Source organism: Aspergillus fischeri, genomic scaffold (genome assembly GCF_000149645.3).
Source record: "Aspergillus fischeri NRRL 181 1099437636266 genomic scaffold, whole genome shotgun sequence".
In the NCBI taxonomy this organism is placed as follows: domain Eukaryota; kingdom Fungi; phylum Ascomycota; class Eurotiomycetes; order Eurotiales; family Aspergillaceae; genus Aspergillus; species Aspergillus fischeri.
This window is the reverse complement of record NW_001509760.1, coordinates 981,729-1,005,027: the sequence shown is the minus strand read 5'-3', so window position 1 is coordinate 1,005,027 and position 23,299 is coordinate 981,729. Positions and strand designations below refer to the sequence as shown.

The window sequence follows — 23,299 nt, the reverse complement described above, 5'->3', positions numbered from 1 at the left end:
GCATCTCCATCTTACAATCTTACAATACGTGACAAAGAGTATTTGACTAATCCACAAATGGTAAGTACCTGCTTGAAGGACGGTCGGCCCCGCTGAGTCACTAAAATACTCATAGATACGGATAAATAATCGAGGATCTTTGCCCCTCATATATTTCTTTATCGATCCTTTTGCTTTTACGAATCAACAGCGATCATGCCGCTTCTAGATCCTGATACACGGTCTCCGGCTGAGTCTTCAGCGGCGCAGCCGCAGAGGCTGCCCTTTCCCCCAGTCACTTACTCTCACATCCTTCATTGCTCTTATCATCACTGGCAACCTCGGTATGCTCCTCATGCTTCTCAAACGTCTGAAAGCTCATGAAGTTAACCAGCAGCGTTGTGGACTAGATACCGCACACTCACCCCTAAATCTCGTGCTATACCTTTGACGCCTTCATTCGTATCCTACCTCCGCGCCGACGGAATCGTTCTACCACCAGAGACCACACGGCCACAGGGCGATGATGACCTAGACACATTCTCCGATGATGGTGCAGACGAGGAGTCAGATCCATCGGTTGAATGGCAAGAAATTCACTCCCAGATCAAGTCAACCATCTCAGAGTTTGGCGGTAAAGTAACACCAAAGCTGAACTGGAGTGCGCCAAAGGATGCCGTGTGGATGTCGGCGACGAACGATCTTCAATGCCGAACACCAAATGATATATACCTCCTCCTGAAGAGCAGCGACTTCATCACACACGACTTGGAGCATCCATTTGACGGTTGCGTGCCCGATACAGACGATTCGTCCGAGGCGCCTGCCACCCAGCCCGATATCCCTTACCACCTCGTCCTCCGCAAATACGTCAACTTCAACCCCTCTCTTGAATTCCGTTGCTTTGTCCGTAACCGCGTGCTTTTGTGCATGTGTCAGCGTGACCAGAATCATTTCGACTTCCTCTTCTCGCTGCGGGATACCCTTCGATCACGCATCCAGGCTTTCTTCGACGAGAAGCTCAAGGACACATTCCCAGACCCCAACTTCGTCTTTGACGTGTATATCCCTGAGCCGCACCAGCGTGTGTGGCTTATCGACATCAACCCCTGGGCAGACAGAACCGACCCGCTTTTGTTCAGTTGGCTGGAAATCCTGCAGATGAAGGATCCTATCGGAATAAAGGAAGAGGACGCCGATGGCCCCGAGGAAAGCTTTGTTCGACTGTCTCTCAACGGAGCAAACCCCACAGTGGTGGAGGTAAATGGAGATGAGGATTGCGAGTCAGAAGAAGAAGATGTTGGAAGCGCAGACGATGGAGACGACTTGCCGTTCCTCCCGGAATTCCGTCTCGTGAAGCGTGACGACCCGGAGGCATATTCTTTCAGTACGCCTCAGTACTCCGCGCACAAGTTGCCCAGAGAGGTTGTTGATGCGTCTCTTTCTGGGCCAGGTGGCATGAGTGAGTTTTTGGGTAAATGGCAGGACATTCTAGCCAAGCAGACGCAGGAGGATACGGACAGTGACGATGGACGATAGCTACATTCATTTGCTGTTTGCTACTACGACTTTCGATAGAGAAGCTTCTTGGTTCACGGGGCATTTGGACGGACGGCGTTGTAGAACTGATAAAGCAGGGAAGAGTTATATGTATAAGATAGCGTTTCAGTTTAAAGAAATGATTGCTGGTTAGGGCAAGATTTCCGTGTTTCATAATTCCACTATTTCGTAGGATTCCTCAGAGGTAACTGTCGAAATCCGTATCCTTGGCAATAAATCACGTTTGTCCAAGGAACAATGCTATGCCATATCTACATGCAAAACCCAGCGTCTACAGCTTATGCCTCTTCTCACCCGAGGCCAACTTGTGGAATTCCTCCTGGGGATACCCCTTCACGAACCGCTCCATGCCGGCAAACACCTCATACGTATTCTGACGGTCAAGCAGCTCCCGCTCCGGACGACGAATGAGCTCTTTGATCTTGAGCAGACTCGACTGGTTCAGATGCGTGCCCAGACGATCGTCGACCTCCTCGAGAACCTTCTTAAGGAAGCCCTCCGAGTCATCGGATTTACCGGACGGTGCGGAGATGACCTTGTTCACGAAGCCGGTGGCCACCAGCTCCTCGCAGGTGATCCGCTTGCTCATGATGAGCGCCTCGTTGGCCTTGGAGATGCCCAGGCGCTCTACGAAGGCGCGGGAGGCGCCGCCCTCGGTGACGAGTCCGAGGGAGGAAAATGGGGTCAGGAGGAAGGTGTGCGGGGCGGCGTAGATGAAGTCGGCGAAGGCGACGAGGGCTGCGGAGAGACCCACGGCTGGGCCATTGAGTGCGGCGACGAGGATCTTGGGGTGGTTGTAAACGGTGCGGGTGAGGTCGAGGTTGTTGACGACGAAGGTACGGGTGATCTCTCGCCGGGAGTCGCTGTTCAGGCCGCCGCCTGGCCGGGTGGAGTTCACGTCTGCTCCGCTAAAGGGAGTTAGTGGTGGAGGAGCAGCTGAAGAAGAAGGTATAATGCTTACGCGGAGAAGTAACGACCAGTTCCTGTCAGGATGGTGATGAAGATGTCATCTCGCTTCTCAATTTCCCGTAACCGCTCACCGAGCAGATAGTAGAGGTCTGCATTGAGGGCGTTCAGCTTCTCGGGGCGATTGAATGTGATGATTGCAATGCGATCCAGGTATGTGAGAGTGATAAGATCTTCGGCCGCCATTTTGAAATACGAAAAAAAGGCGTTGCAGAGGTAAAATCCAACGAAGCAGTCCGGTCTTGCAGAAATTAGGAGACCCAGATATGTGGACAACGGGAATACTTAATGTCAACAAGCGGGGACAGGAGATCGACCAGCGACGTTCCAGATAAATACCAAATACCTAGGTCCCTCAGGATCCGGGCTATCCTCACGTCCTCATTCCTCACGGCACTGGAGCAGAAGCACCGAACCGACTCTCATTATTGCGGGGAGGCCGACCATCCGAGCTGCCAGCCGAGGCTCGCTGGCAGATACATTACAGGTCAGGTGACTGGCACGTGGCCTTGTTTGTCCTGTTTGCAGGAGCCGCTACTCTGCCTCTCACCAAAAGTTCCGTGACACTGGTGGGCCGATGGAAGTCCGCGGACTCTGATATCAAGTCCAATGCACGAGAAGAACGCCGCATGTGTGACTGCTCGTCGAATTAGCAATTAGCAAAGAAAAAGAGATCTTGCAATACCGGAAACAGAGCATACAATTCACTTCCTCTATCGAAGACCGCCTCTCCGGAGCATACACTTCTGCAATAGAACCCCATTCCATCACATCAACTCACAATGTCAGCCATTCTGCGCAGATTACAAGGGGGCAACCTCGAAGTCTTCAAGGTACATCCCCATATCCCTCGCGTTCGCTTCCGCAAAGAACCCCCCCCCCCCCCCCCTCTATCTCCCACTGAACCAATCCCCCACTAACCCGTCTCCATAGTTCGGCATGTATGTCATCTTCCCCATCGGCTGGATGTACTACTTCGGCACAAACCTCGACGAGCGATTCAGCGTACCTGGTTTCTGGCCCACCGCCGAGCAATCGCACAAGATTCCACTCGAGAAGGAAGAGATTGACCGGGAGCTGGCTCGGATGAGGACGGTAGATGCGGTCCGGCGTGAGCGACGGTTGCAGCGGGAGGCGATGGAGGCACAGGCACAGGTGCAAGTAGCTGCGCAGGCTGAGAATGCAGAGTGAAATTCGTCTGAGGGGATGATATATACCACGTGTGAGATTTGATTATCCCGACGAGGACATTTGGGTCTTATACGCTGGAGGCTGCTAAGCTGGAAAATGGAAGGGAAGAAAAAGCATAAGGGCGTTCTGCGGGGTTCAGAATGGCCGGACATGTGGCATGGCATAATGGCCAGAGTGACAGTGACACATGTACGATGTATGATTGCCATTTTGTATAACACTCTTCTCTGGGCATATTAGGAGTTTTGTCTTGTTTCTATGCAATAAAGTTTATCTGATTAATTGGCTGAGTCTACCAGCTTACCTGGTTTGCTATACGAGACTGCCTTTGCGTTTACTGCATTGGATTGGACGTCATAGCATCTTCGCCTTCTCTGCTGACAGACCAAGCGTCTCCTTGTTGGGCAAAAATACACGGGTAATCGAAAATCGTGCCAATTGGGTATCATGTCATTTCTGCCTGGCAAGAAAAGGCTGGTTTTCAATAAACATAACAGTTAAAAGGATACACAGAAGGGCAAGAAGAACTCCTCGGGTATGCGCCCGCCTGCTTCTGGTTATTTGTTCGAATGAATAGGAAAAGAAGAGTCCCTTCACAACGCCTTTGTATGCAAAAGACCGATAACAAGAATGCTAAGAATAGGAAGCTGCGACATGCTCGTCTCATCTAGGAGGACAAGAGAAGGCAGCACTGAGAAGTGTATGTGAATCGACTTGAGGTCAGGATAACGGTAGTATGTAATCGTGATCGCACAAGAAGGAGAGATGGTCACAATTCAGCGATTGGACCAGTGGCTGTTGCGGCGGCATCTTTGACCGTGTCATATACCATCTCTAGGGTTTTGGTGCTATTATCGCGGAATACCGCACTGATGGAAGGCAGGCCCGTCGAGATGAACGGGCGTTCACCCGCCCAGTAGTAATAGAGATGGCCGTAGATGGATCTGAGATGGTCGGGGAGGTAGACGTAGACGCCGGTGACGATCATAGTGATGAGGGTAAGGAGTAGTGTGTCTGTCAAGAAACAATGGTTCTTAGCAATTGCAGACAACGGAAACGCTTCAGAGGCGTCCTCAACACTGAAGTCAATTGGACAAAAGATAGCCAGCAAGGTCAATCATCCAGGGCAAAGGCAGACAACATACTAAAGATGAATTTTTCGGTAGGGGTGAGCATATATATGGCGAAAGTCACCTCATATTGATAGACCTTCAGGCGAAACCACCGAACCAAGGCAGTTGTTATCCAGAGAAGAGGAGCCATGGTTGACACCGATTTGACTTGATGGACTCTGAACAATTGAATGCGAATAGACAACTGGGTCAACGACTGAAGGGTGATATTTATCCTTCTTATTATAGATGAACGGTGTCTTTTTTCCCTTTCCCTGTGTGTACCCCTTAGTGGTCACACTTGTGCGGAGATTTTGTGTTGGAGGACTTGGCGCTGCAAAGAGGCGATAATTGCTTAGGTCGTTCGAGTGTAAGGAGCAAGAATTTCAAAAGAACAGAATTGCTTGTCGAGAAGCTCAGGATAGAATTGACTAGGTTTCCATGATCTCCTGGTCTGGTCTGATTGGGAAAGTAGTCAGCGGTCGGTCTATCTGACTGTGGAGCAAATAGTGGAAATTACCAGCGTAGCGGTACCTTGAGGTTTCTTAAACCCAGGGTTGACAACTTTTCACACTCAGGGGCTACTTTGAAGTGGCGAGATTCATTCAAGTAAAATGTGGAGATCACTCAATTGGTCAAGGACCTTGATTCGGCAGATAAGGATAACTGACAGGTGTCAAGATTTGAGAATAGTGATCAACCCTTTCGGTGTAGTAGACAAGTGCTGATCGAGGAGATCAACAGCCTGAGGAATTTACAGAACAAGCTGTGCGGGGACAATTGTTGACTGGGCGAAGATCAACATGTGGAGAGATAGGTTTGACGCATAACAAAGGACCACCAACCTTACTTGGTCGAGTCATACGAGTACGACTACGAAGTACGATTATACGGATTAATCTAGATATTTCGAAAGAACATCTGAGACAATAATAGGTACTTAGTTCAGATTTTCACTTGAACAAGGATGTTTTCTCACACCGAGTCAAGACGTTTCGATAACTACGCGGAAGAGACCTAAGCCACTTGGTTCCACTTCAGGGTCCAAAACTCCAGCTACTACTGCGTACTAGCCAGATATCTGCTACCATTGTGACTGGAAGACAAGAATAGACATCAAATTCCCGGTACTACCATTCCATACTGATTGGATTAATATGGACAACCTAAGTGTCTAGAACATCAACTAGATAACCGCAGAGCATGACAGATATGTCAGATTTGTCAACATAGTTATGCAGGGGCGTGCATTATCGCGGAAGATCCGAGTTTCTATAATATCAATCTTTATGGAACTAACTGTCTACCTACCTCTCCTACGGAGGGACCGAGAACCCGAGTAAGAGCGTACGTCAGCCTCTGCTTGGCATTTAAAGCATCCCCAGCGAAGACGCACGTCAATATCATCGGTATTTTGCTAAGGTCTCGTCATCGTGATTCTATGATGTAGAACCAGCTCCAATTTTCATACCGTAACCATAATAAAGACTCCCCACCAAGTAATCTTTTATACTGATCAGACAGTCTCTGCTAAACTTACCAGATTTAGTTACAAGGCAGTGAGAAAGAAGTCTATTACTCTGCAGTATAGAGACACTCTAAAAGGAGCTCATGTCATGTTTCAAGGTATTGCTATCGACAAAAGGTAGCCCGATAGCAATAATAGACCGAGAGATATGCGTAGTGTCTTAGACACATCCAGCACCGACCGCCCGGTCGACCTAACCTACCTATCAAACCAACCTCACAAGACAGACAAAATGAAACAATGCCACACCCCGCAACAGCGACAACGCTCCAGCAAAGCCTATCCATCCTAAGGACCTCCCTCTTACCCAAAGCCATCCACCCACCGCCCTCACTCCGCCGCTCCTTCACCCTCGCCTCGTCCCTCTCCGCAAAACAGCTCCCTCCGCGACTCAAAATCGACGATGCCGACTTAACGGTATCCTACCTCAAGGGCACCGGCCCAGGAGGCCAGAAGATCGTACGCTACCTTCACCATTAATCATCAATCATCGCTCCTATGATGCCATCCCCGCTCGCTAACAACCTCAACAGAACAAAACCAACTCCGCCGTCCAGCTCATCCACAAACCCACCGGCATAGTGGTGAAATCCCAAGCCACGCGCTCCCGGTCCCAGAATGAGAAAATTGCTCGGCAGATCCTCGCTGATAAAGTCGAGGAGTTGCTAAAGGGCGATGCGAGCCGGAATGCCATCCGGGCGGAGCGCGCACGCAAGAAGAAGGCGAGCAAGATGAAGAAGACTCGGCGGAAGTATCGGGAGTTAGAGAAGGGGGCTCAAAATGAGGAGCATGAGGACGGAGACGAGGTCGACCTAGAAGATGATACGGGAGACGGTCCTGGGGACCAAGGAGCGCCGCATGTCTCTCGCGGGGGTGCTAAAGATTCTACCACCGAGGAAACTTCTGATAATCACGCCGCGGAACAGAAGCAGCTCGGATGATCCGTCGTCTGCTGTATTTCTCTCGAAGCGTCACGACGGGGCTCCGTCTAGCTGCGGAATAGCCAGTCTACGCTTCATCTCATTGTGCTACTGCCAGTCAGGGCTTGCACCCATCTAATGGACATAACAGACAGTTTTAAGGATGAATAGAACGTCTCCTATGTAAGTTCCAATATTTTGTGTACTCTATGCACAAGTACATGAGACAAGCTGGAAACTCTAAGAATTATCTGGGAAAATTATCATAAAAGGCATGAATGTGTTAGTTGTCACTTTTCTTGTCGACTCGGCGTCGAATGCAGACTATGCACATCGTCTGCTACCGCTCATGCAATGTAGCTGCTCAACACTGTCCGCGCCTCGGCTCCCAGGCGCTCTTGTACGCATGCAGAGACCCGTCCATTATGTTTCTTGTCGGCCTCCTTCAAGTATCTGCCAACCCAAGCCTTGAGATCAGCGCCCGTGTCGGGCCATGGGTCCCTGGTTTGTGGTCGCACGGTGTTCAGCGCTGTGAAACCCACTCCGAAAGCCATATCCTCAACGTCATGTTCGGCAATGATGTCATCCTTGCTGGCCGGAAGAGGGGGAAGCTCCAACAACTTCAGTAAAGCCTCACATGTGAAGCCCCATCCCTTCTTGTATCTGTTTGCAAACGCTTCTGAGTTCGCAAGGGTCTTTGTGAAAGACAGCACGGCAGTCTTGCGGTCCAATGGACGTGCGAGTTTCTGTGTTTCAGGGAGAATGATGTTGAGGTAGATGGGGGTGAAAAGGCTGTTGTTCGTCAGTACATGCTAAAGATCCGCAATACACAGATTCATCTCGACATACTCTGCTTGGACTTTATCTGTGACCTGGATAAAGTAATCCGCACTATAGCCCTTGTCGTCATGAGCGGAGATGAAGTGATAGAAGCGGACAAATCTGAGAGTGAGATGCTCGGTCTTGGAGTTTTGAAGACGAGTGAGGATGACCTGCATGATAGACACGAAGTACTGCTCCAGTGCCGTGCTAGAAGAAGGGGTCAGTATATAATAGGCAAAATCGATCGTCCCATTATCCACTTACGGTGGGAAGTTTGCAACGACACTCTCCAAAAGGTCGAATCCAAAGCCTTCATTGGCTTTGGTGGAAAGCAATTTTTGAAAGATACCAAGGATTGGGACTAGTTGCTGGTTTTCCAAGATGAACTGAGAGCCACGAGGGATAATAGAAGAAAGTAGACGGACAAGGGCAGGAATGTTGCCCTTCGACTCCCACATAACAGGCATGAGGATGGGAGCGATGAGGTTCTGGTAGTAGTTGGGCAGGGATCCCGAAGGGTTGGCCTCCAAAAGAGCCGCAAAGAGCTGGAAGACGTATGGCATGAATTCTGCACAAACGTTAGCACTTAAACATGTCCCCAACCTCCTGTTCCTTTCTAATTGCACCATACCTTGAACGTCGCCTTGAAGGATATTCGCGAAAGGTGGGTAGAGCGCTTGTTCGAGCTTCTCAGAATTGGCCGGTGCAGCGAATCTGGGTGTGTCAGCACTCCAAATCGAGAAATGAGCGAAGAATGATCCCCATACCTAATGAATGCGCCCATAGCTTCGAAGTGGAAATAATAGAAGCGGGGGTTGCTTGGATTTTTGCTGATAACATCAGTGATGTTAATGAGATGTTGAAGAACAATGTCTGTATATGAGACCACGTCTTCTTTGATGACAATCAGGACTCTCATGGCACATCTCATCAAAAACTCATTCTCCTGCACCTTCTCAGGGGCAGGGTCCTTCTGGATCAATGAGAAAATGTGCTGCAAAAGATCTTTCGCTAGAGGAGTGACAGTGGCGGGAGCAATAATCGGTTGACCTTGGCTGTCTGCAAGGTAAAGCACTCTCTCGACAGCGATAGCTGCATAAGTATAGACAACAAAGTTCGGAGAACCGAGATGCTTAACCAGCAAAGGAAGAACTTCTTGCCACTGGTCTTTCGTGATGATACTGCGGAAGAGGTAAAGGTACTTGATTGCATCCACCTTGAGGATAGGGTGGGCACTTTCATCGACAACCAGGTCTGCAGCGAGGTTCTTTTGGAAGAAGTCGGTGATGCTGACAAGGGGGTTGGTCGCAGTGACACCGTGGCTTGCTGTGGGAACTCCCTTGGCCGCAATTGCAGAGAACAGATAAACCGCAGTGTCCTTGGCCTTCCAATTCGTGGCAGGGCTCTTCGCATATTCAGCGAGATAGTGGTCGCTGTATCTGAGAACGACCTTAGTAACTGGCCCCTCGAATTGCTCTGCCAGCCGTCTCAAGAAGTCTGTGGCAGCCCGCCGCCTTGTTTCGCTATCCGATCCTTCAAGATCCCGCCGGATAAATTCAATAGGCTCATCTTCGAAAAGCTCCTCATCTGACTCACGCAGACTCACGTTTGGTAGGACCACTTTCTCAACGATTTGGCCAAGGGTCTCTTCTGCCTGGAAGACCGAGGCATGTTCCGGCATACCCGCAACTGAAGTCAAAAACTGAAGCGCTTTGCTGACCAGAATGTCATATTTTGTTTCTTGGCCAATCGTCGTTAGGAAGCTCCACGAGCTCTGCACAAATTGACCGACATGGGAGCTGAATACGTCCATGTACTTCTGCACATACAGGGTCAGAGCCTCGAAAATCCCAGCCCGCACGAATTCTAATTGGCCGGCCTCAGTGTCGTCGTCTGTGTGAAGCAAGGCGTTGTCATATGTCAAATATTTAAGCAAGAGCGAAGCTATCCCTGAGAGGTTTTCCTCAAACATAGGAGGAAGATCATGGCAAGAGAGGTCGAACAGCAATTTCACCATCAGATTGAATTGCGTAAACCCCTGGATGAGATTTTCCTTGTTCGACTTGTTCTCCTCGAGGAATGAATCCAAGCCCTAATCAGAGTCAGCATAATGGTCGGGTGCTTATGGGGCAACGATGGTAATTGCCGAGTGAGCGATCAGAAGAGAAGCTTTACCTCGAAGAGAGCTAGAAATGGGTTTCCAAATTTGTTCAGGACGTGATTGATCTCTGTATACAGCTCATTTGACTGGAACAAGGGCCTCCATCTTTTGAAGATTGAATGTGCGACTTGCAGTACCCCGATATTGGCGGCGGGGTTCTTTGGCTGGAGTCTTGAAACAAGATCCTAGGAAGAGTCAGTACAACTACAGGGCGACCAAAAGTAACTGTTTATACTACTCACATCCACAAGGGTGTCCCATCGCTCCCAGAAGTCACTATCGGCAATCACACTGACAGCTTCACCTAACTGAGACTGGATACCTGCCGGAACAGAAATCATCAAGCTGATCAGCTCCCGCTTGATTGTCGCGACCTCGTCCAGCTGGAGTTTGTAGTTTCCATCCTCATCGGTCCAGTTTCGCTTAATAAAATTCTTGAAGCATAGAGCACTGGCGAGGCGGGTGTTGTAGGGGTAGGAAGTAGATGCCGTGATCTGGAGGAGCTGCAAAGAAAAGCCGGGTTTCTGTTCCTCCTGGCGAAGAGTAGCCTCAGCTGCAAAAACATCAGACAATCCATCGCAAAATAGACATACAAGCCAGACAAGCCTAATTTCCCATACCTTGTTTGTTTTGCCTTGGGTCCAAGCTTGCTTCAAGGAGCTGGGCAACAGCTCCGAGATCCGCAGCCATTTTTCTAGAAGCGGGGTGTAATTATGCTAGAATTCACGTAGAAAACAGGCCCGACAATTTTTCAAAGAGAAGCAATTTGACAGAAGAAAAAGTCTGAGTAGTTTGGTGCGGGCGGGAGATTCCTTCAGCCTGTCTGTACAAAAAAATGCCCTTCTCAAAGCTGTCAGAGCTTAGTTCATATAAGGCAGTTTGTTTAGCGGTTGCTTTGGTTGCTTTGGGAATTTACAAGGCGGTCAGCACTGATGGCGGGGTGTTTCTGCCCATCAGGTGATAGAACGGATTAACCTTTTCCATCTCCGCCAGAGCATGTTCATCATCGATCCTTTTGAGGGGAAAGGTGTCTTGGCACACTTTTGCTTGAATGGGAACCTGTTATCATTTGCTTCCGGCTGTGCTCAAACAACGTCTGTTCAGGGGTGTCTCTTTGTTCCGTCGCTGGTGTCTCATTTGAACTTGGAGAAGAAATAGTGTTCTCGTCTATTTTAAAGAGTCAGCTTGTCTTTTGAGACATCCATCATTGCCACTAGAGCTGTCATATCTGGATGAAGCTTTGTATTACCTTTCAGCCTCCTGATGTTGTGAACACCTGACTTAGAACTCCTTAGGAAGGGTATGTGGATCTCCTATGGCACGGCTTTGAGCTATTGCAAACAAAGCGAACCCCATGTATTGCATGAAACATTATCATAGCTCCGTCAATGCTGATCAGTCGGTGTCCTAGATATATCCTCTCGACTTAGACCTTGTATATACCTCCCGTCCTTGAGGACGCATGTCTCCCGATGAAGTTCCGTTACCGTCTCCTTATAAAAGTACCGCTGCAAGCCTTGTGGACGTCTTCAAAACGCTAGGGGTCGCCCGTTCCAGATCGCAACCCCCACTTTCGCTGCAGGACAGCAGTCATTCCTTGTCGCATACGACGGATGGGCGGAGGAACAATTTCCTCGTTCTCGGATTCGAATCAATGCATCGTGGTAGCGTTGTTTCCAGTTCCTCGGACACTCCCGGTGCCCCGGATTTCGAAACATCTCTCAGGAATCTATCACAGTCACAAAACCTAGCTCATGCCATCGACGAGGCGGAGCATGTCTCCAGATCCCTGCAGTGGTTCACTTCAGACCAATCCGTTGCGCTATGGGAGGCTGGTTCCTACCTCATCCATAATCCGGACTCGCCGGACGCCCGACGAAGTGGGTCAATGTTGATAGAGGCTGTTGCAGCCCGTCAGGATCTATCGCCTTCAGGTCGGCGCATCGTTTTTGAAGCGATTTCATGCTCGTCAGAGCCGGATGTAATACCAGCACGTGTGCAATCGTTGATATCGCTTTCGGATCACGGCAGAAAGTTGGACTTCACCTCATCGTCTATCCTTCCCATCCTTTCGTCATGCGCTGTCCCACTGTACGAGCTCATCTCGTCGGCCCGACTGAAAGCTCGTAAAGCCAAGGTTGGCAAAGTGAACGGACTTGGCTATGATGAAACTGCATTAGATGATTTGTTGCAGTTCGCTGTTGATTTGATCACGCTGCAACGGAAGCGTCCTAGCGCTGAAGAGGTTGAGTCGTTGCTCGATCAGATTTTCATGATTTGCAAAAAGACGAGCGTTGCCGCCGACATCAAAAACTCGCTAGCAGTATTCGATGCCGTCATACTCTATGCAGACGTTCCGGACGGGAGTTTTGTTCCTATGCTAGAGGTTCTGTGCAGTATTCATGCTTCCGTGAAGTCCTTATCTGGGCCTACCTCGAGAGCCGTCAGAAACCTTGCAAAGTCAAGGTGGCAGACAGAAATGGTCAACACCCTTGATTCATTCCTGATGGAGTCATCTGGGGAAGAGAGTCGCAATATCAACGTTTTGCGCGGTACAGTATACGTTTTCACAGATTTGATTCGCGCTCATGGTCACGATGGCATACCGCAGCTTCACTTCGAGCATCTAATGGATTGTCTCGAGGTGGTGATTCGTAAAGATGATAGTCGCTTAGAAGCAGATGTGCTGGAGTTGTGTTTGAACATTTTGGATGGCGATTTCGCTCACGTGGCTTTGGAAAGCAGCTGGTCGGGGTTCGTGAGGGTTCTCAACTCATGTTCCCTCAGAGCTGTTGGTGAACGTGAAGAGCGCGCCGCCTCAATTTCTAGTTCGCAGTCGCCCCTCTCAAAAACCAGCACGTCTGAAGACGCAAAATCGAATATCCTCGCCAACGCTGTTCAAATCGCGGCCACAGTCGAATCCCTCTGGGACCGTTTGAGCAGAGAGCAAAAATTGGAAGCTACACGGTTCCTGATGAACCTGTGTGAGCATACTGAGCCGTCGCAGGCTGAGCTCGTCATCAACACGACGAGATCCGAAAATCTTTGCCTCCCTTCTAAGTCAGACTGGGTCAACCATTGTCAGAGATTGATTCGCTGCTTCATCCGGTCTCGCGACAAGCCATCTGATATCCGAATTTCAGCCTTGGATCTCCTGAAGGAGGCGTTCTCGACCTACGATGCGTTAGTTCTTTTCGAGGGAGAGGGGTTGCTCCACCTCATGCTTGAAAAGTTTAGCGAGGAAGATGACATCTTGTTCCTAGAATCACTAGTATCTTTTATCGTTGATACGTCCATCCTTGTTACCGACAACGCTACCTTCAAAGTCCTGGTAGATACTTTGAGTTCACCCATGAACAAGGATCTCGACAATCCCGAGCTTTTCAGTCCCCCGGCTTCCGATGCACCTTCGCCTCAACGTCGCTCATCTACGGAATTGGCGCCCGCCCTACATCCTGCTAGCTCTCATCATCAATCGCTGGAATTGTCTCTCTCAAGCGTTTGTACCGCTGGACTTGTCAGAATATTCCTTAGATCGCTCAATATGTCAGCCAGCAAAGCGATTACAGTGTTCGAGAAGCTTCTCAACATTGCGCAATCCCTTGAACGACCTGCAGATTGCCGTCTGAATGTTCTGCGGTTATTGTTCAGACTCCGATGTGATTCATCTGGCGCTGTTGTAATAACATCGATGTCTGAGAACGATTTTTTGGTGGACGCTTCGGGGCGAAGTGGTGTTGATAACAGCGCTAGATCACAGACTTCTGAAAGCGCAGTTGGAGATCATGGTACAAGTGAGGAGAACTTGCGATTGACTGCTCAAGGAAGGCAGTCTATAAGCAGGGAATCACTTGCAAACATCTTATCCAGATCCGCTGGTCGGAACACTGCAGCTCATTCCCGTTCATCGGTCTTAACACCCCCAGTCTGGACGTTCGCCTCATCACAAGTTCTACCCGAGAATCCACCGGCTGATTCGAGTCCTTACGTGTACGCTTACACGACCCCCGACCTGTCGCCTCAGTCTGAATACGAGCCTACTCAAAAAGTCGCGTTGAAGGCCAACATGTGGCTGGAGACAGTCATAACGCTGCTCCTCCGAGAAAAGAATTGGGAAATCTATAGCTACGTGCTGACGCATCTGGCTCCGCAGCTTAGCAACCGAGGCCTTTTCCGCAACGCAGTTCCTCAAATCAAACTACTACGCAGCGTAATGTGTGATCAAGTCAAGAACGAATCGTTTCGAGAGCCCCCAGCATCCACGGGTGTCAAGAAAACGGACGTGGCTGGCTATATTTTCGATTGCCTCTCCGTATTGGTCGGTTATCACGAGGTCTTCGCCAAGAGCGAGGAAGATGAGCTTGTACGCGCCTTTATGATGGGCATCATAGGATCTTGGGGTGATACATCTCGCAGATGTGTACATGCGCTTTCTGTGTGTTGCCATGAAATTCCACTTTCTGTGACGAAATCGTTGAATGGCATATTCGACAAGATGGCAAAAGTGATTACTATGTCCAACCTAGCAGTACACATTCTCGAGTTTCTGTCCCTCCTTGCACGGCTGCCAGATGTCTACGTCAATTTGCGCGAGGAAGAGATCCGAACCGTTTTCGGTATCTGCATTCGCTTCCTCCAGACCTCTAGAGAGCATCGCTTGAGGGCCGGTGACTCGTCAAATCGGCCCAGCCAGGCCTCGACACGGCTTGCTGGTGGTGTCAGAGAGATTGCAGTGACACCAGGCGAGCCCTCTGATCCATCACAGCAAGATGGAATGTCGAGATACATCTACACTCTGACTCATCATGTCATGGTCTTTTGGTTTTTGTCCTTGAAACTTCAGGATCGGGCAAAGCATGTCAACTGGATTACCAGCAGACTCATTTTCAAGGATGAACACGGGCAGGAAAGGGTTGAAGAACAGAGCCAGGTCTTTATTGATCTGATGCAGAGAGTTGCATTCTCCGATTTGGGCGAGACTATTCCATATGAAACGTTCCCTCCATCGCCCTCGGATGGACCCGTGTCCAAAAAGTCGTGGGTTGTCGGCATGAGCATAGTCACCGTGGAGACAGCTGGAGTGTCTGGTTTGACTCAAATTACAAAGCGACAAGCTTCCGGAACCACTTATGCGATGTACCAGCAGCGGACAGCTCCTGTGCTTCCTCATCAAGTGCCGACCTCACCTGATGCGCATGCCCACTCAGACGATATGCGCACTGCTGTGCTACCTTCTCACGTGCTACTGCAGCTGACAACCACGGCATTTCCTACACCCACTGTAATGCAACCAATCCCGCTTCCTGACGACGACATGACTCGCAGAGCGCTAAGCATTTTTGACCGCAATGACATTGTCGATGGCCATAAAATAGGCGTCATTTACATAGACGACGGCCAAACGACCGAGTCGGAGATCCTTTCTAATACCGTTGGAAGCCCTGATTACGAGTACTTCCTTTCCGGTCTGGGAACAAAGGTACCGATCAGAGGAGCACAGTTCAACACCCAGGGATTGCATCCCGAAGTGGATGGCGAGTTCACTTATGCTTGGAGAGACCGAGTCACGGAGATAGTGTACCACGTTGCGACGATGATGCCCACCGATTTTGATAGAGACCCGGCTTGTATTAACAAGAAGCGGCATATTGGGAACGACTTTGTCAATATCATCTTCAATCTGTCCAATGTTCCATTCAATTTCAACACGATTGCGTCTCAGTTCAACTTTATCAATATTATCATTAGTCCCGTGTGCCGCATCGCATCTGGATCTGGTGCCGCAACTCCGACGCTCGATGATTTTGAACAGACATCCTACACTGTGAAGGTCATGAGCAAGCCTGGACTGCCCGAGATCTCGCCCGCATCGACGGCCAAGGTCATTTCTGGAAAGAATCTCGCAGCCTTTGTGCGCATCCTTGCGTTGAATGCATCCGTGTTTTCCCTCGTATGGAATAGTCAAGGAGGCGAGCATGTTTCCTCTTGGCGCAATCGCCTTCGCGAGATCAAGCGGCTCAGAGAACGGGCACTGGGATCGCAGTTGCAGATGTCAGAGGCCGCGGAGGGTGCCTACCCGGGTCAGCGACGCAACACCAAGCCCAACATTTTCTCCGAAGAGGTGCCTTCGCGAGTAACTCCTGTCAAAACGGACTTTGCTACCGATTGGAATGCCGCTGCAGATGCCAACATTTTGCAGAACTTGGACTTTTCTCGATGGGGCCGTTAAGGCGTTCGTATTGGTCTCAACTCATCTCCGTCACACTAATACGTACCTGCTTTGGGTGATCCAAAATTAAACGGTTGAAGAAGAGGAATTGAAAATTGATGGAAGGAGTGAAGGAAAAAATGAAATGTGTGATGCCCTTTACCTGCTTGATGATTGCTAGGCTCCAAGACTCTCTCCATGCAGAACGTTCTTTGTTATTTAATGATCCACTACACCTGTGCCAATACCCCCTGAATGTCATGAAAAAAGTTTATTCCTTTTTTTCACCTGTTTCATTCCCCTGTCTGTATATGACCTGACCTGACCTGGCTATGTCTGTATTATTTGCTTCTTGCAGCAGACTACTACACAAGATGAATACGTGATGGAACACATGCCACATCTAGAAGATAACTCATGTGATGAAATTGCTGGTAAACGATATCATCTTTCAGATTACCTTTTTTTCTGGGAAACTGAAAGAATAGTCTTGGTATAAACAGCAAATTGCGTAGAATTGGATTATCGAGATGAGAGAACACCACAAGATGAGGAGATAAGGAAAATTTATGTATAAGGCATTCGTGGAGATGAGTGGGGATGGCAGTAAACCACAGTACTTAATAATCACTATTAAAGCTTTCAGAAAGATCTACGGATAGTTTATCTATTTCACGATTTCTACTTTTACCAGCCATTTCATGCCTTCAACAAACTTGTAGTCAATTGAATAGCGCCAAAAGACAATAAATCATGCTATCGAACCTCAGCCGAGGGTATCTTTCCTTGCAAAGCAATAGAAAAAGCACGAACGACAATGCAAACAAGAAGAAGACCATCTAAACGCCACGCAAATTATGCTGAAAATGGAAGATGCCCGCTGATGATGTCCCCGAACAGATCAAGGCAGAAGATCCTCTAGGAAACAATGTATGGATCCCTTAGGCAGATGACAAGGAAAATAGTGCCGAGTAAAGGGGGAAAGGTACGGATGCATGAACGCTTTTGACGACAGTGTTTGTTCTAAACCCACAAACAAGCTTAAAAAAACGCCAGCGCTAGATGATTGACGAGGAATGATGCCAATGAGATGGTTAAAAAAGGATGATCAAGATGTGGATATGGTGAGGAGGCCAATTCAGTCTCTCGGGTTTCCCAACCCGCGAAGTGCAACACGCCTACTGGAACCAGCTCGGCCAATGTCGCTGATGCTTCTGGATTTGGGCAAGGTCCGGGCTCTGGCGCTAACAGGCTCTTGCTCATGCGGTGGTAAGACATATTTGACCGGTCTCGAGGAAGAGCTCCTTCGAGCTTGTCCAAGTACATCTTCCACCCATGCCTCGCTCTCCGGGCTGATTGAGACACGACGGGATCTCGGTTTTGGGCCTGCTAGACCCAGGGGTATCGACGGCGAATTCGCGAAGGTTGCACGATGATTTTCACTTGCGAATGATGTGGCACCGAAAGAGTTCGTAGACGACATCGAGAGCCGTCGGCGCGAGGAGACAGTGGACAATGGGGAATACGAGGTCATCAATGCCTGACCGGCACTAACGGAACGGAAGTCCGGCCGATCTGACACGTTCGACACTCGCCGTGTTTTGCGAACCGCAAGCGAAGATGAGGGCCGATTACTTATAACGGACGCGGGTCGGGACGGTGTCCTGCGTCCAGTGTTGGCAGTCGGTGTGAGTGTGCTGCCTGGTGATGTACGGGCGGGGATCCCGCGGGAAGAGAGGCCTTGAACCTCGGCGCGCGGTGTTTCGGATACAGCCCGACAACCGTGGTGGATAGCGTACTCCCTGAGATATTCGGCTAAGTCGGCCCATCCGCCTCCAACACGAACCATCACACGTTCACCCTTTTCTCCTACGGTGCGGATGAATAGCTTGGTAGGAGCAGCCTTCCCACCTCGATGCAAATGATACAACTTCACGGAGCCATCTTCCGGCGCATGAGAATGCCTTCTGCGAGAGGGAGCCGCGGTTAGCGTCAATGAAGGTGTAGGCGTGCCGCTGCGCGATAAGGCTCCCTGTGGGGTCATCGAGCGGAACCGTTCGTCATGTCTCACTGGCAGGGAAGGGGCCACAGAAGCCTCGTCAAATTCGCGGTCTTCAGAAGATACTAGGTGAATGCGGGCAGGAATAGTGTCCAGTATCGAGCTGATTTTCTCATCCAGTTGATTCTTCGGCCTCCTCATCTGTTTACTGGGAGTCGAGGATCTCGATGTTCCCTTTCTTGGAAAGCTAGCGTCTCCCAAAGGTTGCGAGTTGGAATTGTATGCACCAATGTTCTCAAGGCTAGGATGGGTGGTCATTTGCTTTCGTATACGAACGGTGTCGTTACGAACAGTACGTTCCAACGGAGGGCTTGGAATGACAGAGTTTCTGGCAAAAGCGTTCGCGTTGATTGCCCAGGCTTTAGACGGCTTAGGGGTAGCGTCATCGAGTTTCGAAGTGGATTGTCTTCTCTGAGAAAGTTCCATGTGCTGACTTGCGAGGAGTTTCAGATTATTAGTCGGCACGGTTGAGCCATCCTTTGGTGATTGTAAGTCCGTTGCATGTTGCTCGCTTTGGGGACGCAGGTCAACGGAAGCAACTGAGGCTCGTCGATTGCCGAAGGTACCGTTCAAATCAACCCCCGCCTCGCTCTCGTACTGCATGTCAAGTCTTTCATTGATGAATCTTTGCAGGGGAAGGCTCAGGGCCCGGTTATGCGACATGGTTGCATTAGGAACTTTCTGGTTGTCCAAACGGCGCAAGCGCTCCTCACGCAGAGTATGGTCGGTACCAACTGACACATAATCAGATGTTTGTGAAAGGTCTTGGAACGGTGGTGGTGTCTCGAGAAGCAGTGGTGTCCCATTCGAAGACGCGGTACGAGGTTCACGGATGCCCGGACTAGATGAAAGGGAGGGATAATCCGAAAGGGAGCCCGCAGATGCGGTAGAAGTTCGTCGAGCCCGCGATTTCGAGTTTCCTTTACTGATATATAAGCTCTGCGGCCTGGTTTTCGATAGTTTTATGGGACTTTCCAATCGAATCTTGGGTGGAGGAACTGTCTCCGAAGCCTGTTGTGGTTCGCCTGGGTAAGCGGCAGACGCTTTGTCATTGCGAGAATTAGACACAGGCTTTGCAGGTTCTGGCGACGAAGTTGTAGATCTAGAAAACGACTCTTCTCTCTTGAGTGACATGGAAGTAGAAGGCGCTCCAGTTGTAGCTGCTTCGGCTATGACGCTTGTCAGAGTTGCTGCTTCATTCTCAATTGGCGAGGATTTCTCAGAACCAGATGGGTCAATTGCTCGTCCTATATCTGCGTTCAGGCCCTGACGGTCGAGCCGTTCAGCCGCAGCTGTTTCCTCGCTGAATGCAACTTCTGCCAGGTTGCTCGAGACCGTGGGAGCAACCTTGTCCTCCAATGGTTCGATTGTAAGCTGACGATCAGAGTCAGAAGGCGCCTCGACGACGGATAATCCGTCTGAAAATTGTTTCCTTTCTTCCTGACTGTTGTCTCCAGCTGTTGTGCTGCTTGTCTGATTCTCTTTGATCCCACAAACAGCATCAGTCGGCTCCATCGATGTGCCTGTCGTAGGTAGTGAGGGTGTTTCCGACTCTGGAATTCGGATGGAATCGTTCTTTAAAGTGGCAAAGCTGGGTTCTTCTAGGGGTACTTTGTGTTCTTTGTAAGAGGACTTCGCCGACCCTATAGCGATAGATGATACTTCCTGAGCAGATACAGATAGTTGCGAACCGCATAACTTCTCCTCAACATGTGAGACAAGAGATGTATTCTCTGGTAGGAGTTCGGATGAAACAGATAAGCATTCAACTGCAGGCCGGTTTGCGATGAAGTGGTCATTTGTCAGGGAACAATGAAGGTCACGAGAGACCTGATGTTTTTCGCTTGAGCTTGTGTCGTCCGTCCTTTCTCCGGAAGATTGTTCTATGAAAGCTGAACGTTCCTGTTCAGGAATTTGTGGCACCGTAGTGTTTTCATGAGTTTGCGCTGCGGCCTCTCCAAGCTCTTCCAATGACACCTCATCTGAAGCGGCCTCGGATGTTGCAGGTAGAACTTGACAAACGGACGGAGTCGACTGAGAAGGGTGGTCATCCGACGGCTCGTCTGAAGATCCTCCAATAGAATTATTGGAGTCGTCTCCCGAGAAGCTTTTCATGATTTCCGAAGACTCCGGTTGAGACATGTCCACATCGACGGGTGATACAGCATCTATCACGATTTTGATTGTACTTTGTTCTGAAGGCTCATTCGATATCTCTGTGTCGGGTCCAGACAAACTCACAAACTCACTCGAGTCAAGATGGGATTGAGAAGGATCTAGAGTATTGAGCACCTGTGCAGAGTTTTGATTGTGCGTAACAGGATCAGAAATAGCTTCCACCAACGGTTGGTCACCGTCACCTTCGTTGATGGTTTCCATAGGAAGCGAGCAACTGGATTGCGGGAATGGGTCGGATGAATCCGCAACTGGAAACTTAGAATCTTCCTCTTCAGGAATGTTTGACAGCCGATTCTGTTTATTCTGCACACGTTGGGATTCTTTCGATTTGCTCGTCATCGTCCTCAGGCGTAGCCATTCATTCTCAACCGTACGCTTTTCAGCTTCCATAACCCAGGTGCTAAAATCAGACTCAACAGCCTCCAGCTCGTCAATCCAGCTTTCCGGGAGTGAATCCTCTCGACCCTCGAGCGCGTCAAGGACATTATCCATTCGTCTGCCCGCCGAGAGTACTATCGCCTCAAGACCAGCTCGCTTGGCGTGATAGTTTTCTCTCGAATAAAGAGGATCATTCTCGGAAGGAGGAGCGGTAGCTTTCAACAGGCCCATCGCAGAATCCACCTCGGACTGAGCAAGATGCAGAGCTCGTAATAGGCCTGGAATCTGGCGAAGGACCAATAGTCGAATGTCCCATGTTGTAAGGAGGCTGTTCAACCGGGACAAAAGAGGAAGGGCTCGAAGAATAGTAGCGGTGACGACGGCAGTGAAATCGCTCAGTTGAACGTAGGTCAGAAAAGGAGGAACGGAAAGGGTGCTATTGGATGACGAGGGCCGAGACCGCGCTGGAATGTGGGCATTGAGTACATGTTCTTTGAGTTCGTCAACGTCCAATGTTTCCATTCCATCTCGGATTTCTTCAATGCGATCCTCGTGCTGCTTAACAACAACCGAGGGTAGGCTGCCATAGTAGACTTGTTCCGCAGAATCGACAGTACTCGAAGATGGCGGCATGAAACCTTTCCCTAGTTCAGCATCGGCTCGCTTCGGCCAGTCCCATGCCTGCACCTCCCGATACCACTCGCCCAGCTTCTGAGCTGCTATAGCCGCGCGGATTCCCAGGGCGCGTTCCGCCGGGGAGACTTCTGAAATACTCTTCCAGAGAATATCATGAGCAGCTTTCTCATTCTTTGGTACCGCATCGGTGGAGGTTAGCGCCAGCAAGGTGGACTCGGGAGAAAGGTTGCTGAGCAAGGGGTCAATTGTTTCATATTTCGGAGCAGCAGAACGGTCGGGGGATCGAGATAATGAGCGTTTACGATAGTGATGAGATTCGGTGGGAGAGAATCGAACCGATGGGCGAACGGGGCTGACACGACTGGTTGCCATTTCGGGAAAGGGGTCGTCACCAGCTAGGAATCGACGGCTCACAAAAGGCCGGGCGGAAAGACTACCGAGGAGTGGATGTATATTTCAAGAGACGGAGGTCGAGATGCGGTATCAGTAATGGTAGGAGAGAGGGAATACCGCTGAGTGAGCATGCTGAGGCGCGATCCCGCTGAAGCTGAACGAAGGCGTATGGCGAGGTAGGCGTATAGGGACCGAAAGCGAGAGCGTACGGAGTAGATTGAGCGGAATCGAAGTACAGAGGAAGTGGAGCGGAGATGATTCGGAGGAACGAGAGATAATTTATGACGATAATGAGAGACAGGATGAGAACGAAGAAGAGTTGGCAGGTCGGATAGGTCACAAACGGCACTCGGACTGGGATATGAGGTTGGTCGGGGGAAAAGAGGGAAAGGCTTGGATCGACCAAGTCGGGGTGGTTGCAGTAGAGGGGAAACGAGTGTATTGTCGGAGACCAGCTCATTAATAATTGGGTCTCAATGACAGAATTGATAACAACCAACCATTTGCATCAACAGGAGCAGCATTATCTGTGCATGCATGGAGAAAAGAGGAGAGTGAGAGTTTTGATGGTGTTGTTGGTGACCTGGAGATGGAGATCCCTAAGCTAGCTACCTTAGCTAGGTTACCAAGGGTTGACGGCGACGCGCGGATACTCAAGTGGACCTTACTATTCACTAGTAGATACTGACTAACTATCTAGCCAATAATTATAATCATCAGGGGGTTTCGCCAGAAGAAAGTATTTTTGGATAGTTCCCTGTTAAAAGGCACTAAGAATTTCCCGTTAGGGTATTGTGTATTTGTATCTACTCCATCGAGCCATGAAATGCATCCTGCACTCGTTTTCTGCCCGACGCGTGTGCCGTTTACTTATCGCTAGAGGTACTTAAGAAACATGCATATTGACAGCTGCCTCTCACTCGATCCATGCATCTGCAGATGGACAGAAGCAACTTGGCTCATTATGCGGTCAATATGATGGCCTCTGGCATTCGAATCCGCCCGTCATGATTCTCATTCCACGCGATTATCGGAATGCCTCAGTAGCCCTATATCCCTTCCTTTGTCGTCCCAAATCCAAATACCTCGATTGATAGAACAAAGATTCCTTTCTAGATCTTGAATGGTCCTACCCCTTGCATGACCGACCCCAGGCCCATCTCTTTCAGGCACAGCAATGGAAAAAGGTCTCCGGACTCAACCCGACC

General features: G+C 49.7%; 8 protein-coding genes across 8 annotated transcripts; 4 read left to right on the top strand and 4 right to left on the bottom strand.

Moving 5' to 3' along the window:
• Window positions 1-195: 195 nt before the first annotated feature.
• On the top strand, window positions 196-1,518 carry cdc123 (cell proliferation protein CDC123; the record flags this gene model as incomplete). Its single annotated transcript, XM_001257610.1, has 2 exons — window positions 196-323; window positions 390-1,518. The coding sequence occupies 2 exons, from the start codon at window positions 196-198 to the stop codon at window positions 1,516-1,518; spliced, it is 1,257 nt and encodes a 418-aa protein (XP_001257611.1).
• A 292-nt stretch (window positions 1,519-1,810) lies between these two features.
• NFIA_050580 (dodecenoyl-CoA isomerase) lies at window positions 1,811-2,691 on the bottom strand (the record flags this gene model as incomplete). The annotated part of the gene is made up of 2 exons (XM_001257609.1): window positions 1,811-2,447; window positions 2,501-2,691. 2 exons carry the CDS (start codon window positions 2,689-2,691, stop codon window positions 1,811-1,813), a joined length of 828 nt encoding a protein of 275 aa, XP_001257610.1.
• Window positions 2,692-3,287: 596 nt separating this feature from the next.
• Window positions 3,288-3,696, top strand: NFIA_050570 (uncharacterized protein; the record flags this gene model as incomplete). Its single annotated transcript, XM_001257608.1, has 2 exons — window positions 3,288-3,338; window positions 3,439-3,696. 2 exons carry the CDS (start codon window positions 3,288-3,290, stop codon window positions 3,694-3,696), a joined length of 309 nt encoding a protein of 102 aa, XP_001257609.1.
• A 769-nt stretch (window positions 3,697-4,465) lies between these two features.
• Window positions 4,466-4,959, bottom strand: NFIA_050560 (serine palmitoyltransferase small subunit family protein; the record flags this gene model as incomplete). The annotated part of the gene is made up of 2 exons (XM_001257607.1): window positions 4,466-4,710; window positions 4,842-4,959. 2 exons carry the CDS (start codon window positions 4,957-4,959, stop codon window positions 4,466-4,468), a joined length of 363 nt encoding a protein of 120 aa, XP_001257608.1.
• Window positions 4,960-6,576: 1,617 nt separating this feature from the next.
• Window positions 6,577-7,277, top strand: NFIA_050550 (peptide chain release factor family protein; the record flags this gene model as incomplete). The annotated part of the gene is made up of 2 exons (XM_001257606.1): window positions 6,577-6,795; window positions 6,870-7,277. 2 exons carry the CDS (start codon window positions 6,577-6,579, stop codon window positions 7,275-7,277), a joined length of 627 nt encoding a protein of 208 aa, XP_001257607.1.
• Window positions 7,278-7,603: 326 nt separating this feature from the next.
• On the bottom strand, window positions 7,604-10,929 carry NFIA_050540 (putative chromosome segregation protein Cse1; the record flags this gene model as incomplete). The annotated part of the gene is made up of 8 exons (XM_001257605.1): window positions 7,604-8,048; window positions 8,106-8,285; window positions 8,343-8,646; window positions 8,710-8,792; window positions 8,846-10,170; window positions 10,254-10,424; window positions 10,482-10,792; window positions 10,860-10,929. The coding sequence occupies 8 exons, from the start codon at window positions 10,927-10,929 to the stop codon at window positions 7,604-7,606; spliced, it is 2,889 nt and encodes a 962-aa protein (XP_001257606.1).
• Window positions 10,930-11,701: 772 nt separating this feature from the next.
• On the top strand, window positions 11,702-16,468 carry NFIA_050530 (putative GTPase activating protein (Tsc2); the record flags this gene model as incomplete). Its single annotated transcript, XM_001257604.1, has 1 exon — window positions 11,702-16,468. One exon carries the CDS (start codon window positions 11,702-11,704, stop codon window positions 16,466-16,468), a length of 4,767 nt encoding a protein of 1,588 aa, XP_001257605.1.
• A 1,117-nt stretch (window positions 16,469-17,585) lies between these two features.
• On the bottom strand, window positions 17,586-22,070 carry NFIA_050520 (GAS2 domain protein; the record flags this gene model as incomplete). The annotated part of the gene is made up of 1 exon (XM_001257603.1): window positions 17,586-22,070. One exon carries the CDS (start codon window positions 22,068-22,070, stop codon window positions 17,586-17,588), a length of 4,485 nt encoding a protein of 1,494 aa, XP_001257604.1.
• Window positions 22,071-23,299: the final 1,229 nt, after the last annotated feature.